This window comes from Scleropages formosus, chromosome 2 (genome assembly GCF_900964775.1).
Source record: "Scleropages formosus chromosome 2, fSclFor1.1, whole genome shotgun sequence".
Lineage (NCBI taxonomy): Eukaryota > Metazoa > Chordata > Actinopteri > Osteoglossiformes > Osteoglossidae > Scleropages > Scleropages formosus.
In genome coordinates, this window is record NC_041807.1 from 36,956,356 (window position 1) to 36,975,649 (window position 19,294).

General features: G+C 44.6%; 1 protein-coding gene across 2 annotated transcripts in view; it reads left to right on the forward strand.

The window, feature by feature from the left end:
• The window catches only part of acot7 (acyl-CoA thioesterase 7), a 76,328-nt gene that overhangs the window by 9,307 nt on the left and 47,727 nt on the right, over positions 1-19,294 (forward strand). The window contains exons 1-4 of one of the 2 annotated variants that reach the window (XM_018736551.2): positions 620-738; positions 4,859-4,976; positions 7,851-8,007; positions 18,706-18,797. In XM_018736551.2, the coding sequence (XP_018592067.1) occupies positions 713-738; positions 4,859-4,976; positions 7,851-8,007; positions 18,706-18,797 (393 nt within the window). In that variant the 5' untranslated portion in view covers positions 620-712. Of the gene's footprint in view, positions 1-619; positions 739-4,858; positions 4,977-7,850; positions 8,008-18,705; positions 18,798-19,294 lie in introns of those variants that run through there. The other variant, XM_018736550.2, reaches the window with a different exon arrangement.

Sequence of the window (19,294 nt, forward strand, 5' to 3'; positions counted from 1 at the left end):
GAAAGTACAGGAACAGCGTGATAAGAACAGTCAGCAAGGGAGATAGAGGAAAATAAACAGTAAACAATGAAATAAGCAAATAAACAACGGGGATGTTTACAATGCCACATTTGGATGTTTAGCCAAGACTGACTGACTAACTCTTAGTCTAACTCTAAGTCTCGTCACAAAAACTGACTCAGCCGAGTTTCCTCGCGGTTCGCGTCACAAAATTACCCCGAAAAACCCGGCACTTGTTTTGTGAGCTCCAACGTGGAAAATCGTCATAGGTGTTCTGACGCTCATGTTGTATAAAGGAACTGCTGGATTTTTTTCCCAACTATGTGCCAGGAGAAGTCATGCGGGAACAGCGTTTACGACACTCACAGATGTTGCCGGATACCAGTAAAACCACAGGCTCCCTGCTCCGAACGTCATTTCCTGTCCTTCCTTAACTTCAACAGAATTGCCATGGCAAAAAAAAAAAAAAAAAAAAAAAAACTGAATTTCCATAGCAACCTCACCGAATAGCCCGCTCTCATTGGCCCACGAGCCCCCAACTGGACCAGTCAGGTGTGAGGGTTATGAAAGGGGCGGGGCTCGGCGTGAGGTCACGGCTGGCAGTGGCGCTGATGTGAATTATGAATGAAAAGCGGAGGCTGGTGGAGCGCCGAACTCTTTTACTCGGCTACGTTTGTTCCGAGCGGTTTCTGAGGCTCGTCTCACGCTGGCGATGGGTTTCCACTTTCGGCTTACCAGGTATAGCACACACACACTCACACGGACACGCACACGCACACACCATGCAGTGGCAGCACAGCCCGTCCCGGGGCTGGGATTTGGGTTCTTTTACTTTGCTGTAGACCCTCAGCAGAAGGTTGAGTGACAGGTTGCAATGAGCATCATCAGAATTACATCTACATTTGTTCATTTTCCTAATGCTTTTCTACAAGGCAGCTTGCACTGTTAAGATACTTACCCTGATTTACCCATTTATACAGCTGGCTGATTTTTACTGTCAATTCAGGGTAAGGACCTTGGTGATGGGAGCTGCAGCAGGACATGGGATTCAAATGTGAAAGATGGCAGGTATAAAACTGCCTGATGAAGGATAAATCTAGGCTTCATTTATTCCTTGCGGTGTGGAAAAGATCACGTTTTGTGATTTCGCTGGGTTTTTTCGGACGGATGTGTTACTGCACTGGAAATCCAATTACGGTCTGGATTTCATCACCGGCAGAAACGCCTTCTGGTTTGCATCACATTTTTGAGCTTTTATCTTCCTTCCTCTTACTTGTCAAGGCTGAATGATTTCTATAAACAACATATTCCAGTCTAATTCTGTTCCACTCAGAATGCGATCATGGGAAGGGTGCGAAGAGTTAGGGTTATAAAGTTTCCCACTCAGATTTGTTGCATTCTCTGCGTTTTGTATCATGTTTTTTTGCATCTTGTTTCACTCGTGGCGGAGCTGCTTGGACACAGGCCTTCTCGAACATAAAAATGTAGGCCTACTGGTTTTTAAGTCAGGATACATTTTTTAAAAATCTGCAACAGTTTAAAGATGACATTCAGTGCTGTTTTGGGTAGTGCTTCATGTAACAAACCTTTTGCACCTTTTTGCTTTTTGGTGGCAGATTTATTTTTCCGTCTTTGCCTGTTGTTTAAATCTTCTGGCAGTCGTATCAGCGAGGTTTTTATTAAAAGGACAGATGACTGCGATTTGCAATGTTATTTGGGGACAAGCTGACAAAGAGGAGGAAAAAGATACGCTGGAGCGAGGTGATGGAAATAGAGCTGCTCATTCTCGACAACAGGGTTACTGCTTTTTATTTTCTTTGAAAAAAAATAAAGCGCGTTAGTTGGTGTCGTATTTTATTTTTATTAGGTTGGCTTATGGGGCGACAGGTGGGGTAGTGGTTAGAGCTGTCAACTTGTGCTCGAAGGACATGGGTTTGAGTCCCTCCTCATGCTGTAGTACCCTTGATCAAAGTATTCACCTTTAATTAGTATGGTAAAAAATAAGCTGCTTATTATTCACCTATTTGTACAAATGGGTTAAGGCTGTAAATTTCTTTGGAGAAAAAGTTTTGTGTGTGGGATAAACACGAGAGGAAAGGAGTAACACTTGTTTATTGTCCTCTCATCGGTGTTCAGTGTGGCAGCAGGTGGCGTAGTGGTTACAGCTACTCCCTTTGGACTTGAACGACCCAGGTCTGAATTCCACCTCCTGCTGTAGCACCCTTGATCTATTTACTGTATCAGTGCAGTAAAAATCACCCAGCAGTATTTGTGGGTAAATAGCTAAGTAAATAAATTTAAATGACTTCACCAGAGCAAACTACTGGAAACTTGAAACATAAACAGTGCATTTAAATGTAAAATTTTCAGTGTGAATATTAATAAGGGTGAAGGAGACACGTGGAGGGAGGGTGACGATGATGTCGTTCCATGTTATACTGTCCTATCCTGGCAATGGGTTGGGTGTCCGGTGTCAGGTTACACACATGTTCACCTCGCGGAAACGGTGGCAGTGGCGTGACATCTGCCCCCCCCGCGCCCGAGTTGAGAAAGCGACCGACTGTGTCATTCCCAAAATATGTGTCTTGAACCCATAACGATGAACGTGATGATGCGGGTGTGAATGACAGCATCAGTTTTTGCACTTTCATAGAAAAACCAAAGGTTGATGATACTGGGAAGAAGGGATATTCGAATATCAAGTGAAATCAGATTTGATTACAACACTTTGCCTTCAGAACAGTTCTTTTCTGATACAGTTCTTCTTTTTTACCTTATGTTTTGCCCTAAGTTTATGTACTTGATTTTTCTTATTATTCATACTGTTTTTTGTGCTCTTTTCCTTTACTTGTTGCTTTGAACCACATGCTGTAGAGAGTTCTAGAATACAGAGTGGGTATACACACACACACACACACACAGTCTGAAACCGCTTGTCCCAAGCAGGGGTCACGGCGAACTGGAGCCTAACCCAGCAACACAGGATGTAAGGCTGGAGGGGGAGAGGACACACCCAGGAGGGGACACCAGTCCATTGCAAGGCACCCAAAGTAGGATTTGAACCCCAGACCCACCGGAGAGTAGGCCCTGGCCAAACCCGCCGCGCCACCGCAGAGTGGGTTTGTAACTGTCCTTTTCCACAAACCAGGGATAGGAGGCTAGGGGCCTTGACAGGCATTTGTTTTAAGGACACAATGATAAGAAATAATTTTCAGTCTTAATCAAAAGACGTAACATAGACTTGGGGGAAGGGGTTGCACACAGGACACACACAGGAGGTGTGTGAAATTCTGCAGAATAGTAATAAAACCTTTCAAATGTATTGTGCCTCATAATTTTCAGCATTGTTCTTCTTGGTATAGTACATTTTTTTTTGTGAATGACCAACTCTTTGGAAGCTCTAATGTGATCCTTTGTCTGGAACCTTTGTCTAAGGTGGTGCACAGTGTCGGTCAATTTTGCTCTGATTTACTGATTTCTACAGCTGGGGAATATTCGCAGTATCGGTTCAGCATGTTTGAGTTTGGTATTGGTGGGAAAAGCGCAGGTGTATAAGACAGGCCGGTGCAAGAGCATCGCTGCCTCAGACAGCCTTCGCACTGGAGTCTCCCGTGCAGCGATATGAGATTTGTTCTTTGCATTCAACCCATAATCCCACTGTGGAATTAGGATCTTAACGTTAGGAGACCAGCTTCTTTGTACTGGGCTGAAAAAGATCCACGCTTTTCACCACCTAATCATTGGATGAGTGTAAGGGCTTACTGAGCAGGGGTGTGTGTGTGTTTGTGTGTGTGTGTGGTAAACTGTCTGAAACTGGAACGCGTGACTGTGTAGCCTCTGCTCTACTGTGTCAGTCGATGTCTTTTTCCTCACAGTGCATCTGCATCATGGATGATCTATGAAATAGTTGTTTTTGTTACACTGATCAGATGATTATTCATAGGTTGATCTCGTTTTAACTGCATTGAGGTCTTTCATCGGTGATTTCTGTGATTGTTATTGCTGAACCTTTGCTGTTGCCAAACCAAAAATTGTAATTCAACTCGGAAAAAGCTGTCAGCGAAATGATCAGATGCAGACATTCTCTCGATGTACATGATTAATCCATTCCTGAAAGCGGTGCGGATATTGAAATTTTGGACGCCCAAAGCTGGTTCCCATTATTTTAAATGGGGAAAAATAATGACGTGTTCTCAGCCCATCCAACAGCCCCAAGCGAATGTTCCCAAATATCACATGAACACAGTAAAACACCCCATACAACTATCAACCTATTATTTCAGCATAAAATAAAACACATTTACACACTTATCTGCTCCAGGGTCATTTTTACATTTCCTTTTAATTCATCACTTCTAGGCAGGATGAGCAATAAACCAAGATGGAATTGTGTTTGTTGTAAACAACTTTCTAAAACTGTGCACTGCTGCTAAAATGTTTACACATACCCAAAAAAACCCATCAGCCCAAGTTTTTCTGCTAATTGTACTGCTGTCTGCTCAGTTGTTCCATTAAATAACACACCCAACATGGCCAACAGACACTCCTGTGGAATTTTGTACACTTCCCATAACGTCCCGCTCTCTTTAAGCAACGCTCACATTCCTGACACACTGAAAGACAAGAGAGATCTGGATGTAGACTTGTCAGCTACTTGACATTAGTGCACTTCAATTAATGACTCGAATTTTGTCGGACATGCTTTGTTAAATTGCGTCATGCGGGTTTTTATTTTCTGTGAATCAGAAATTGGGTGTCAAGAGCCCGAAGCCAAAATTTTGGATGAAGAGAGTTCGTGAATCGAGGGATGCCTGTAAATAAAAATACGTTAACACCCCACCCTACTATTTACCCCCAGGGTCATGCGGCCTGATGATGCCAACATCGTGGGTAACGTCCACGGTGGCACCATCCTGAAGATGATTGAGGAGGCGGGAGGCATCATCAGCACACGGCACTGCAACACCCAGCCAGGGGTAAGAACACGCCACATGGCCCCCTCGCTCTCCCAGCATGACTACAGGGGCCATTCCCGTGTGGAACCAAGAAAGGGCGTAAAATTTAAAACTCTTTCATCGGGGGCTTTTTGTGATATTTTCAGCACCAGGTTTTGTGCTCTGGTTTCTGATGTTGAAAGTTTGCAGTAAGGCATAATATTTTGAAGGTATTTTTGATTAGTATTAGGTCATTGTGATTGCTTAACTAAGGAAAAGCCCAGATATCCCTGTTTCTGGGAAGTTTTGAGTCCTGTTTTCCACAGTCCGCTCTCAGATGAGAATTTTATCTTGTTTTGTATTACACGACGCAGCGCTGACAGTTTTGTCTCGTTCTGAGACATAACCATCTAGGACTATACGGACAGGGCAAACGATAAACGTTAACAAATTTGATTTGTCTCTTTCTTATGCGTTCCATCACAATATTCTGGTTTTGAAGAGACACAATGTTTGTTGATTAGAAGTAAAATACATGTTATATTTTACTTATTTTATTTCCACACCAGTAGCTCCTTTTACAAACTTACTGACGCTAGAAAAATTCACATGCATCGTAATATTTTAATAGTGAATATCTGGTATCCTTTTTGTAACTCGGTGCTGCATGAATTACTTGTCTTTTCGTATTGGCTATGTCTACACAGCTCCCCTCTCACCACAGTAAAATGCTCAGGAGTGGTGGGCCATAATTAGTTTATTATTGACCCTTTCTTTGTACTTGGGTGTTTTTGTTTTCCTCTCCTCAGCTGTCAGCTGGCTTATCCTAATAGTTTGTTGTGTAATTCTGCATCATTTACTGCCAACCTTATTCAGTGCTCTGTGTCACTTGAGTGAAAAATATATAAAAAATATCAGAAATGAATTGAATTGAATTGAATGGCCACCCCTACTAAATACTGAGCCCTGTGCCTTTGTGCTGTATTTAGTCTCTGTGTCCTTCTCCTGTCTGTGTGTCGCTGTGACCCTGTTCTGTCCTGCTAGTAACTGAAATGAAAAAGGTGAAATATTGCAGGACAGTGATAAAAGACAACACTCGTGGGGGGAGATCAGCCAGTGGCTTTGCACATTTGCACACCTGGATGGTGTTCCAGCTCGGGGAGTGTCGCTAGGTGCGAATGTGCTGCAACTTGTACCTTCCGTGCGTCGGACGGCCGTTAACCCCGCAAACAATGTGGCGCAGCTGCAGGTGCGTCATCGCGTCCTGGGAGCACGGCGCTCAGCTCAGCACCGGGTTGAACTCGGCGTACCCCGACAGATGCAGAAAGCCAGGCTTAAATTCCTGCGTCATGCTGACCCGTGTGTGTTTGGATGTGGGAAAACTGTGCGGAGCTGTGTTTCTGAGTCCTTGTGGTTCTGATGATCCTTTTTACACGGTTTTATGCTTTTGCTTGATCCAGTAAAGCTCTGTTTGTGATAAGTGTATATTTATTCAATTTTTGCATAGCCAATTAACACACTTAAACAACCACAAAGTGCAATGAGACCAAAATAAAAAAAATGAAAAAGGGGCTCAGAGAAGTGAATAAATTCGGCACACGTTGAATCACATACTGTTCATTTCTCAGATATAGAACTTTTTTTTTTTTTTTTTTTTTTTTAACCTAAGTCCTCATCATTATGGTAGATATATCAGAACCATTATGTACCAGGAAGGGTATCTACTGAAAGACACTGAACTGTGAGTATAAAAACAAGAAGTCTAGGGCCTCACACTCCCCTATAATCCTGTACCAGCTTTCCATAGCAGGAAACGTATGTGAGATACACAGGGAAAGGGTATTTTTCATCGCACAGAATTTTAACACGCTGAAAGCCTTTTTTTCCCTCATTGTTATTTACGTATAAAATTATTTGAAACAACAAGTAAGGGAGAAACTGGGTCCATGTCCACCTCGACTCCCACCAGGCGATGCCACAGGGAGAGGAGTCTGCTCTCAGTTTACCTTGATGATAATCGATTCTAAATGTGACCAATGGGAGCCAATGCAGCGATTTAAGGACCGGTGTTATATGGTCATACTTCCTAGTTCTAGTGACGATTCAATCGTATAAAGGGGAAAATCAGTAAGTAGCTTAACATTGAAAGCTGCTTTGGAGATGAGCATCAGCTAAATGTCGTATAAATGGAAAGTGCTAAAAGAACAAGCCTCTGGAGTTTTTCTGAACATCATAAGGGAGGCGCGTCTCCTTTTCCTCCTGCACTACTTAAGTTGACCACTAGAGGGCAGAGGGCGCAGCTACCAGTTATCCCCTCTGCCCACATTTATTTATCTAAGTTCACTCCTTCTGGCAGTTTGGACAAAACACATGAGGTGTAACGATCCAAAATGTTAATTTCGCTGTCAAAAAAGTGTGTTTGTGGATTTCTTCCGAAAAAAACAGCAGCACGTGCCCAAGGCTGGACATGGAAGATCCCGGTAGTATTTGCTGTTGTGCCTCTGATCATATTTCTAAAGCAGATGTTCCAGCAATAAGGTATTGATATATGTAAATATTTATTTAAGAATGGCTTGTGTTCACGTGTCTTTACATACAAGCAGCTGCCAAATAAATTTACATTACTTCATTCAGTTGATGCTTTTCTCTAAAGCAACTTAGAATGCTCAGCTTCTAACAAATACTGCATTTACCCATTTATATAACTGGACAATTAAAAAAAAAAAAAAAAAACAACCTGGAGCAATTCTGGGTAAGTACCTTGCTCAAGGTTGCTACAGCTGGAGGTGAGATTTCAACCTGCAACCTTCTGGGTTCAAAGGTAACAGCTCTAACTGCTAGGCCATCAACTGCCCAGATAAATGAGTAAGTAAATAAGTGGAAATCAGAGACGTTGTGGTGTCTCCTGTCTACCAGGACCGCTGCGTGGCTGCACTGGCTCGCGTGGAGCGGACCGACTTCCTGCACCCCATGTTCATCGGCGAGGTGGCACACGTCAGTGCCGAGATCACCTACACCTCCAAGCACTCCGTGGAGGTGCAGGTCAACGTCCTGGCCGAGAACATCCTGACAGGTGAGTGAGAATGTGGATGCGTGGAATTGTGGCGCAGAGTTGGAGGTGAACGTTCTTCTGATGTCACCTGGCCAAGGCCGAGTTTTATACACAGGGCATGATTTTAGGTGAGGAAGTCAGTGAGGCTGGCAGGTTAGATTAGAGCTGATGAGTTCGACTTACGCTGTCATTCACTGCCTGGCCACTAGATGGAGCAAGGATCCACGTTCCAAAAGGATGTTAAATAACTAAGTCAGTATTTATCAGTGAATATTTACCTGTCTGTTGATCACTGTGTGGGTCCACCCAGACTGGTGGGGGTCAGTATTCTGGGGAGGGGGCGGATCTGCTTGTGCAAACCACTCATGATGCCTCACACAAACCGACCCCAGCGTTCACGCGGTTGTTCGGTGCATCTGGCTGAATATGTCAAAATGTTTTTCAAATTTAGTCAAAATATTAATTAAAGAATGATGCAAAAATCATTCATTTTTACTTAAAAAGCTGCCACAGGACAATATTATTTTAGTGCTGTAACCTTGGTGACAGAGAAGCCATCATATATTCACACTGTCTCTGATGACATTCAGAAAGTGTCCACTAGATGGCGACATAACCTTAATTAAAATATTACCACTAGATGGCGCTATTACTTAAATAAAAAAAAGTTGGCGTTCATCACGCCAAGCCAGAGCCACATGGACAGTTTGAACACTTTACAAATGCAGGTGAATTTAATGAATAATAAACATCACTTTTCTTTATACAGTGTATGAATAATGCATTCAAACCTGATAGTTTGCACGATGGAAACTGCACAGTAAAATTATTGTAGCTGTTAATAATAGTGATGTGGCCATGTTGGCTTTGACCCCAAAAGATACTCAAGTTAGGAGGTTGTGACTTTGGTTGTTAACCAGCACCGGTAACCAGCTCCTCCAGAACAACCAGCTTAGTCACAAAAAAGAACATCTGTAACTCTTCAGTTTAAAATATTCAACATGACGGTCTGGTTGCAATGGTTCGACTGTCACACTCTGCTCTGGTGGAGGGTTCGAAGTGAAAGATGGACTGATCCAGTGCCACATAACCTCGTTGACAGAGTTGATTGTCGTGTTTGTCACTCACCCACAGAGGAGCACCATTAGGGGATACGGGGAAAAAGGGGAGTCGGGAAGGAAAATGTGAGGCAGGGCTGGAGAGGAACTGTCGGAAGTATCCCTAGGCGCCTGTTACCATGACAACCACTTTATTTAATGTGGCGGATGCTGGGCCGAGTTCTGCAGGAGCGGGGCCCGTACATAAGCGACGTCATGCGTCGTGAAGGGGGGGCCTGACGGAGGGGCGGCAGCGGTCTCCTTACGTTATGCAGCTCCGATGGAATTATGGGATGCTCAAGGACTCCGAGCAAGTTTAAGTTGGAGGAGGAGGTGGGAAGTAGAAATTGTCAAATGTGTGTGATGAGAGACGTTTTCAGTCACGTACCTCATGGCTCCCCGCTGTAACACGATAAAATGTTTAAAAAAAAAAAAAAGTCCGGGGGGGTGAATACTTTTTATAGGCACTATAAGTTGTACAATAGCACCGTTTTTATTAATGGAATATCTAATATGATTATATAATTCATTCATTAATTCCGTGCTGTTATATTTATCTGCTGTGTTTTGCAGTCATATGGTGGCCAGTGACTGCAGTGTGCACTAGCGAGCCAACACACACACACACACACACGCGCGCGCGCGTGTAAAAGCGTAATTCCCTCTTAGTGTGATTCACGTGCCCTTGCACCAGACTGCTGCCCTACCTCCTTCCTGTTATACGCTGAAATAGGCGAAGCTTCTTCCAGTCAGTGACCCCCCTCGGCTGTTGCCCCGCCCCCAAATTGGTGAGGATAAATCAGCCACGCAAAAAGATGGCTCTCCGATGTGCAGCGTCCATGCCGAGTCCATCCTGGACCCAGTTTTACAGCGTTGCGGTCCCAACAGCAGGGCTTCATTCATTGTCTCTATAGCTGATTGTCCATTGCAGGGTCGCGGTGGGGCAGAGCCTATCCTGGAATCACAAGGTGTGAGATTGGGTACACCCTGGATGGGACTCCAGGTCATCACAGGGCAATCACACACACACACACACACACACACACACACACACACACACACACTCTCATTCAGTCACCCGCAGGACTCAGCTAACACTGCGTGTTGAACAAGTCTTAGTCCTTGTGTAGTTTGATGATGTCATAATCAGAGAGACCAATCGAAGGAGCTTTGCTTCCTCATGTGGGTGGGACCAAGGGAGTCGTCTGACCGAGGCGGGACATCTGTCCGCAGCCTGCAGCGGTTCAGTGTGTCGAGTTTGGGGGTTGGGCGCAACAGCAGCGTTTGTATGTGTGTGAGTGTGTGTGTGTGTGTGTGTGGGGGGGGGGAGGGGGTTCGCGCCAGGAAGGCGCACTGGGGTTTCTCACGGTCCACTCGGAGCCCCAGGGGGGATGGGAGAGAACGGGAGCGGACATTATTTGCTCCTGTCACACTGGGTTAGCGTTGGGGGGAGGGGGGGCGCCGTGCTGCTCTGCGCCCTCCAGCGGGGGTCCCCGCACTCCCCACCATCAGCGGTGTCCAGGAGTTTCTCTGCTCTGCACGCGCGCACACACTCCTGACCTCGCACACCCGTTTGCGTCTCGTCATTTCCCGGCGACTCTCACTAATGCCATAAATAATTCATAATCTCAGTTTTGCACTTTATTTTTTTTTTTCTTTGAGCTCAAAGAATTTCTGCTTTCCGGGGAAACGTTTCCCACTTTCTTCAGGAAGTGCTGTTCGTGCAGGGTGATGGGGGGCGTAGTCCTCGGAGCATCGCCGGGTCCTGGGTTCGAAGCCTATCTCCTGCTGAAGTACCCTTGATCAAGAGCACTTACCCCAATCTCGTTTAGTAAAATTTTACTCTGTTGTACCAACGATAATAATATTAATACTAATAATATTGTTGCTCTCAGTGCCCCGAAAATAAAGAAACCGGCCTACAAGTATGCATGAGGACGCACGCACTTTATATTCTTGCACAGTGCGAGTGCACGCACACACACACACCCCCACCCCGAGCTCCCGCTTGCCCATGCACAGATCTGTATGAATAAAACAGTCTATCTCCCCGCCTGCTGTATTAGTGGTGACAGGGGAACGGCTCTTACGTAACACAAGTCTGTGCAACATCTCACTACCGTTTTTTTCCATGAGATAAATTGAATAAATTTTCTGCCTGTTTCCTGCATTTATTTATATAATCATCTATTTAGCAGATGCTTCCCTCCAAAGTGACTTACAGCATTATGCTACTTACACTGATTTACACATTTATACAGCTGGGTATTTACTGTATCAGTTCAGGGTCAGTACCGTGACTGAGGGTACAACAGCAGGAGGTGGGATTCGAACCCACTTTTTGTTTGCAAGGGGAGCGCTCCGACCGCTACGCCGCCTACTGGTCGTCCGAGTCCTTGCCGTGAGTGTGGAATGCAGGACTGCGGAACCCTGACGTCGCTAAACTGGGGAAAAACTGCCGTCGGTAAAGGGACGCGTGGCTCCTGGCTGCAGGTGCGAAGCCGCGCTCGGCTCGTCGTTCGGTCGCTCCAGGTGCACGCTGGGATGCTCAGCCTCCTCCTCCGCTGGCTTTGCGGAGCCGATTGAGAGCAGGGGTCGTGCCGGAGCCCGGCAGTCCGGGGGGCGCGCGGTTCGCCAAGGACCGCGCCGCCAGTCGGGTCGCATCACGTCAGCGGGGGCTCAGTCACGCTCCCCGGGGGCCTTCGTGGGTGCTGCGCGCCGGGGGTTTTGCGGCCTTCCCTGGCGGACAGGTGGACCAAACCCTTTCTTTTCCTCCTTTTGAACGCTGGAAAAAAAAAAAAAAAAACATAAATGAAAACCACACGTGTCCGACACTTCGCCGCGAAACTGCCCTTTTGGGAATATCAACTTATAATATCCCTACTGAAATACAAGACCTGAATGTTTTATTTCACAAATATTTTATTTGCTCCTTTTGTAGTTTTAATGGAGCTTTTCAATCCTTTGCTGTGTTTTTTTTTTTTTTTTTAATTACTTGGATGGCCTTACTTCACACACAAATGCCGTGGTTTTACTATGGTTTTACTGTAGCCTCACCGGAGCATTCATATGGTTAGTGCTTTTCATGTATTATATGTTTTTTTTTTTTTTTTTTTTTTTTGAGCTGAAGCTCCTTTTTTCGGGCCTAAATCATAATTATAACTGCATTGTAATTTATTATATCAAATATATTGAAAGTATGTATTATAGATTGTTATAAAATCTTTATTTAATATAGAAAACTTAATTGTTTAACATTTCAGTAATTTAAAGGAGGGTCCAAATTGGGTGTAAATGAGACCCTCACATTGGGGCCGGGTCCTGTGGTCATGCGAACTGTATGTCGCCCACTTGCTGGGACGGAACCCTGGTTGCCTGACCCCCCCCCCGCCCCGCCAAATAAAAAAACATGAATTGTTCCTAAAATGTTATGAATGGGGTCCAGTTTGTTTTGTTACAGTGAGAGTAAAGGCTCCTCCGACGGGATTAAATCTCAGTCCATACAGAGATCTAGTCCCCTACCATTTGAGAGCCTGGAAAAACGAGCTTCTGAAGTTCTCGTGAGAACGTTGTCGATAAAAAGGTGTCAGGCGGCACGACACGTGAGGACCGTTTCTCCGCCGTCACGTTTCCGAGGTCAGTCGGAAACCTTGTCTCGGTCAACAGTCCCCGCTGCGTGAGCGGCGGCGGGAATAAAGGTTCCGTCTGAACCCCCGCATCTCGGAGGAGAGCGGAACCGCTGAGCACCGCGGGTCCGGGTACGGGCGTGTTTTCACATCCGGTTTTTGGCGAGCAAGTGCGATCGGGAATGAGGCGCCATGTCTCCCCAGAGATGGAGGACACTCGTGGGCCACTGTGCTTTCGCTCTTTTGTCGGCTTTGTCCCGTATTGATTCAAGATTCGAGATTCAAGAGTTTATTGTCATGTGTACAGTGAACAGTTCGTTACACCATACAATGAAATTCTTACTTGTGAATCCTCTCAGCAGCCTATGACATAAGGAAAGAAAAACACAAGGCATAAATCACAAATTTACAAAAATGACTATTAGTAATAAAATTACTGTTATTATTGCCTGAGTTAACCAGATGTACTCAAACTTCTGACTGGTAGTATATGTAGTGGAAACTGCAACCTGCTTTGGTATTTTGGGTGAACTTGAAGGGTTTCTTTCGAAATCATCCATCCATCCGTCCATCCATCACCGTGATCTTGAAAACATGATTAGCAAGAAGCTCTCCATCTCCAGCAGATGTGTGCAACCTCATCTTCCAGACGTGTGACAGTTTATGGGTTTCTTCTCCTCTGAGTCCTTCACGCTCGAGGGGTTCGAGCTCAGCAGGCTTCCGTGGGACGAAGCGCTTTTCCTCACCTGTCCCTTTAAATAGAAACACACACTTTGACGTGTTCTCATGCAGCTGTTTGCCACTGCGACAGCTCCATGCCTCTATGAATGATTACGAGTTGCATGCATATTTGTTCATGTCCAGGGAGGCGGCCGCATGCTCCGCTTCGCATGCACCACCACCACCCCTGCGCTCCTCAGAGTCGCATGTTTCTCCGAGATTTACTCGCGGGTTACAAATGTAAAACGTGTCACTTGTCATCTCGCCAGTGGTATTCGATCCTGTGCTCGTCCAGGAACGGAGCGTGTGGCGTGTGTTACCGCACGGCATTTTTTTTTCGAGGTGGGAGAGTCATAGGAGATCCCGACAGCCAACGGTAATGAGAGGTCAGCACCTTTGCTGTGACCAAATCTGCCGTAAGAAGCAGGTAAAATGTCAACAGCACCGTGTAAAGATGTTTGTTAGGAAGTGCAATAAAATATGAGCAGAATAACTTGACAAGAGTAATAACAGTCTCTGTGATGGAGTGGCGTCCCGTCCAGGGTGTACCCTGACTCATGCCGTATGCTTCCGAGACGGACTCTGGACCACCGCCACCCTAGACTGGACAAGCAGTTGTTAATAATGGCTTGATGTGCGGTATTACTATACCAATTCAGGGTACATACCTTGCTCAAGAGTGCTACAGCAGGAGGTGTGGTTTGAATTTGAGTCCTTTGGTCCAAGACAGTATCTCCAACAACTCCTCCTGTATCTACATCCTTATAGGATTATTTGACCATTTTCAAGCGGTTATTGATAAAGGGTGACTTAATAAATAAGTAAATAATAATAAATAAATCCAGTGGTACAGCGCCTGGGTGGTGCGAGAGGACATGGGTTCGATCCCCGCTCAGTCTGTGTTTGCATGTTCTCCCCGTGTCTGCATGGGTTTCCACCGGGTGCTCTGGTTTCCTCCCACACTCCAAGGACATGCTGTTCAGGTTCCCCCATAGCGTGTGAGTGACAGAGAGAGTGTGTTCCACTGATGTATGGATGAGTGACCCAGTGTAAGTAGTGTGTCTAGCAGTGTAAGTCACCGTGGTGAGTAAGGTGTGCGGGCTGATAACACTACGTGGAGTTCGTTGGAAGTCGCTTTGGAGAAAAGCATCTGCTAAATAAATAAATGTAAATCAGCTGTATTGTTGAGCAGTGTAAATGGGTAAATCAGTGTAAGTAGCTTAATGTTGTAAGTCGCTTTGGAGAGAAGTGTCGGTTACATGAATGCATTGAAATGAGTCACGTAAAGGGCTGCACGTACAACGGGAGCTTCCGGGGCTGCTCGTACGAGGCAGGCTGGTCCTGTCCTGCACTGATGGAGGGACCCTGGTTAAAGAAGAAAAAAAAAAAAAGTGATCTTTTATCATGATGCCCGTATGTGACCAAGGTGGAAGATCATGGTCCATGGGATAACACTTTCGGAGATGCAACCGCGTGAAACTTCATGAGACACGAGTTCAAGGCAGCTCCAGACAACCCAAACGATGCTGAGCACAGTGCTGTACCGCCCCCGTGTTTCCAGCAACTTTCACGAATTTTAAACAAGATATACGTTGCGATGATGGAAAGGTTTGCAGACGGACAGTTTGTCACATCCAGCTCGTGACACGTAAATATACATACCCGCGGGTGATCATTTTTGGGGGACACACTGCGGGGAGCAATTAGAAGACGTGCGTTCGCCGCCACGGCTCAATGCTGTGCGCGGTTGTCATGGCAACCGGGCTGTCAGGCCGTTTTTATCGGCGCGTGCGACGCAAGCGCTATTCCCAAAAGCGGTTTGTCAGAACCGCTCTGTCATCGAGGCCCTTGTACATTTTATACCTTGTTAGCGGGATTTCGGAAGCACGTAGCGGTCGGACTTAAAACCGAGCCGCGGTTCACGGAGGCCTTTGAGTCCGTGTCCGTGCCGAGGCCCGAGCCATCAAAAGCGCCGCCAAAGCTCCTGCTCTCGTACCCGAGATCGAGGTACTTACCCTGAACGGCTCCAGTAAAAGTTACTCTGCTGTATTAATACTAAGTAAATCAGTGTGAATAGCTTCACGCTGTAAGTTGATTTGGAGAAAAGCGTCAGATAAATGAATGTGGTGTAAACTTCAAAACGGCAGGCCAAACATGGTAAATAAATGGGTAAATAACTAAGAAGCTGCAAACCTGTTGTACTAAGTCACTGTTTGGAGAAACCAGTCAGATTTATTAATAATAATAATAAGAATAGTCTGCTTTCTGGAATCCCTGAAGAGCACCGTGATGTTCGGTGCCGTCGTTGCCCTGCTCGTCTTACTCCTTCGGTGTAAAAGCGGACCAGCTCTCCACAACGTTATGTCTGTAATCCTTTTTTACGGCCGGCGCAGTTAGTGTCGCACACATCGCGGCAGCTCTTCTGGTGCGGATGACACGCCTCCCGTGGAGTTCTGTAAATGTCAGCGTGCGCTGAAGAAAGGCCCTTCAATGTGCGGTCGGGCCGCTATTATTTCGAAATGACAACCTCCGGCGTTTCATGCTTTGCGCTACAAAGCATGTTGACTTAATTTCAGCGATCACCAAAGCCGTGTATGAGAATCCTTAGGGCACGAAATAGTTTGTTTATTCTTTAAAATTCTAATTAGAGGACAAACAACAGATTGAGAAGATCAATGGTACTTGTTTAAGTATCAGAGATTCTCCTTGTTGCCTGCCTGTGCCAAGAGTGTGCAGGTTGTAAATGCAAGATTTGTTGGTGCTGAGGGATGTCTCTGTGAAACAGAGTAGCTGGACCAGGGATGATGATGATGATGATGATAATAAAATATTATTATTATTATTATTATTATTAATATTATTATAATCACTTGATCTGACCTTCAGAGTTACAATATGAGGTTTGTATATTCAACTATTTATAATAATTCTTTACCTATTTTAAACAGCAGAATTGGGCGTTCATGCAGAGATTGCTGTGAATAAATACACTTATCCTATTTATCCGTTCTTAATTTATTCCAGAAAACTGATGTAATATCGAAAAACCTAATAATAAAATTCCTTATTCCATTATTAAACTTTACTATTACTATACTGTTATTTACTTAAATGTAAAAATTCCAGTTTGCTCCCGGCCCATCCCAAGTTCACCCCCAGATTATTCTGAATGATGCATAAGGAAAAACTTGTGTATCACATTAAAATAGATTGAATAACAATACAATTTAATATAAAATAATTTGAAAAGTGTTATATATGTCCCTTTTGAGTAAATGAATAATCGAAGAATTAAAACTCAGTGGTACTAAACAGAGGACACGAACACGTATACAAGCAAGAGAGCCGGAATACAGCCGACAGCGTGGGTACACAGTTCCCACAATGCAATGCGTCTCACAGTCTCTCACTCGACTGCTTGCCGCAATTTACAAATGCGGTCTAAAGGCAGTTTGTCGCACTGGACCAAGTGTCTCGGTCCAGTCCCACATGTTACAGACTCTTCACAATCACTAGATTGATGTTACAGCGCAAAGAAGAGGCCACTTTGTTATTTTACAGTGTTTTCGGTAGCACGGCCTTTGTACAGCTGTCCAGATTTCAATTGCCCGTAGAACATCCTGCAGATTGCTACTCGGTCCCTCTGGCCTCCGCCCGGTCCGAGCGCACCTCAGGTGTTCGGAGCCGATCTGTGTCACTGGCCTCGGCGATGCACCGTGGTGATGTCGGCTGTGCAGATGTTCCAGATGTGGCGCGCACCCTTACGGTCTGCCGGATGACCGGCCTGCTCTGCGGGGTCACGACGGACGCGCGCGCGGACTGCATCTGCGCTCTTCCCCTTTCATTGAAGATGGGTCGGTATTTAGTGCCAGCTGAGCTGAAGGTATATTTTGTCCTAGAGATTTCGTAATCCTGTGTAAAGACCTGCTTGCTATCTTGATTTTTTTTTTTTTTTTTTTGTGCAAAATCCAGGATGTTTGTTTGCCAGGATTTAATGCCAAAGTGCTGTCAAGTAGGACCAGCTCTGAACAGGCGGTCCGGAAAGTAGCTGAACAAAGCATCCAACAACCTGGAAATAGACAGTCAGCTATATATAATAAGCAGATGTGTAGCAGTTCAGTGCCTAGTTTTTAGAGCTGTTGCCTGCAACTGCTCGATCGAGGTATTTACCCTGAAATGATGCAGTCAACATTATCTTGCTGAATAAATTAGTAAATAATTGTGAATAACAATGTACAATCCCAACTCTGTCAGTCAGCTTGGATAAAGGAGACAGATCAATAATGGTTAGTAATAATGATAATAATAATAAGCAGTCTGTGTCACTGCGTGAGAAGAGCGCTTTATAAAAATTGAAAAAATTATTCTTATTATTCTAAGTATTATTTCATATGTTGAACTCCCCATTCTTTGGCGTACATAAATGAAACAAGCTTTGTCTGTTGACCAAAATTAAAATAATAATAGTATGTCTGTTTAGACAGCCACTTGACTAATTTACCGCTCTAAATGTTTAAGTTGCACATATCAAGCTTTTTTTTTTCCATAATTTTACTATTTACATTTATCCATTTAACAGATGCTTTTCTCCAAAGCGACGTACGTCTCAGAGAATACAATTTGTACATTACATTAAGAGAAAGAGACATAGTTTGACGTGTGATTCTTAAGTTAGTTTCTTTCCACCATATGAACCAATGTTCATCACAGAAGTAGCTGCATAAAATCCGCGATTCCAAATCACCTTTCTAGTAATTTTTAAAAAAATTTTTTTAATGATTCTTGTAAACGTTTATGTTACATTACAGGAGTAGCTGTGTAAAGGTTTATCCGGACATGATCTTAAAGTTATGGTGCATGAACATTTACACCTTACATGAACTTAAGAGATGATGGGCAAAGTGAGTCTGGAAGAGGTGAGTTTTCAAACCTTTTGTAAATGTGGACAGGGATTCAGCAGTTCTGAGTGAGAGGGGGAGGTCGTTCCAGAACCGAGAACATCTGTGCTTTACCTGTTATCAATCTGTTTGTTTCAGACTGTATAAATTCTGTCCGTGTCTTTATGAAGGGTTTGACACGGAACAATGTTTGGCAAGGTTTTCTCTCCCATCGATGCTCAACATGGAATGGTTTTCCATGCAGGAAAGCGAAGCTGGTCTATGTGTTTATCAGTTTCCAGAATTTGGGTTCATGAAATTTTCCCTTTCAGTATTTTCCAGTTATTTTTTAGTTTAGCTTCTCTCTCAGTGCCTCATACAAAGTTTCATGTTTTATAGGAGCCAAGAAGGTGACAAACAAGGCGACCCTGTGGTATGTCCCGTTCTCCCTCCAAAATGTGGACAAGATCATCGAGGTCCCTCCCATCGAGGTAGGTCGCCGTTTTACTGAGAGGTCCAGGCTTGCTGTGATTGAGGTGTTTACCATAGGGGATAGTGACGCATCGCATGAGCCAAAGTGGACTTATAAACCAGGGAAAGATATTGAACAACAATGTTCAGTTGTTTAATGAAACTGCGGTGTATTGAATATTATAACATCATTATGCACCAGAAGTAAATATTACATTCCTGAGGGTAAAAAGCCCTGGAAACACTTGTACTTGCATTTCTAGCATGTCACGAACCTCAGAAGGCAACATGTACTCCCGTATGATTCAACAGACCCACAGAAACTGGCAGTTATTATAATTGGCCAAATTATTTTTCAGCATTTGCTATGATGTGGCTCTTCAATAACTTTGATCATGTCAAAATACAGCTCTCCAGATCTGCACGTGAACTTAGAGCGGAGCTCAGACGTGGGCTGAGTTCAGATATTGTGCCAAATGCTGATCTGAAAAATTGCTGGATTTCATACTGATCTTTT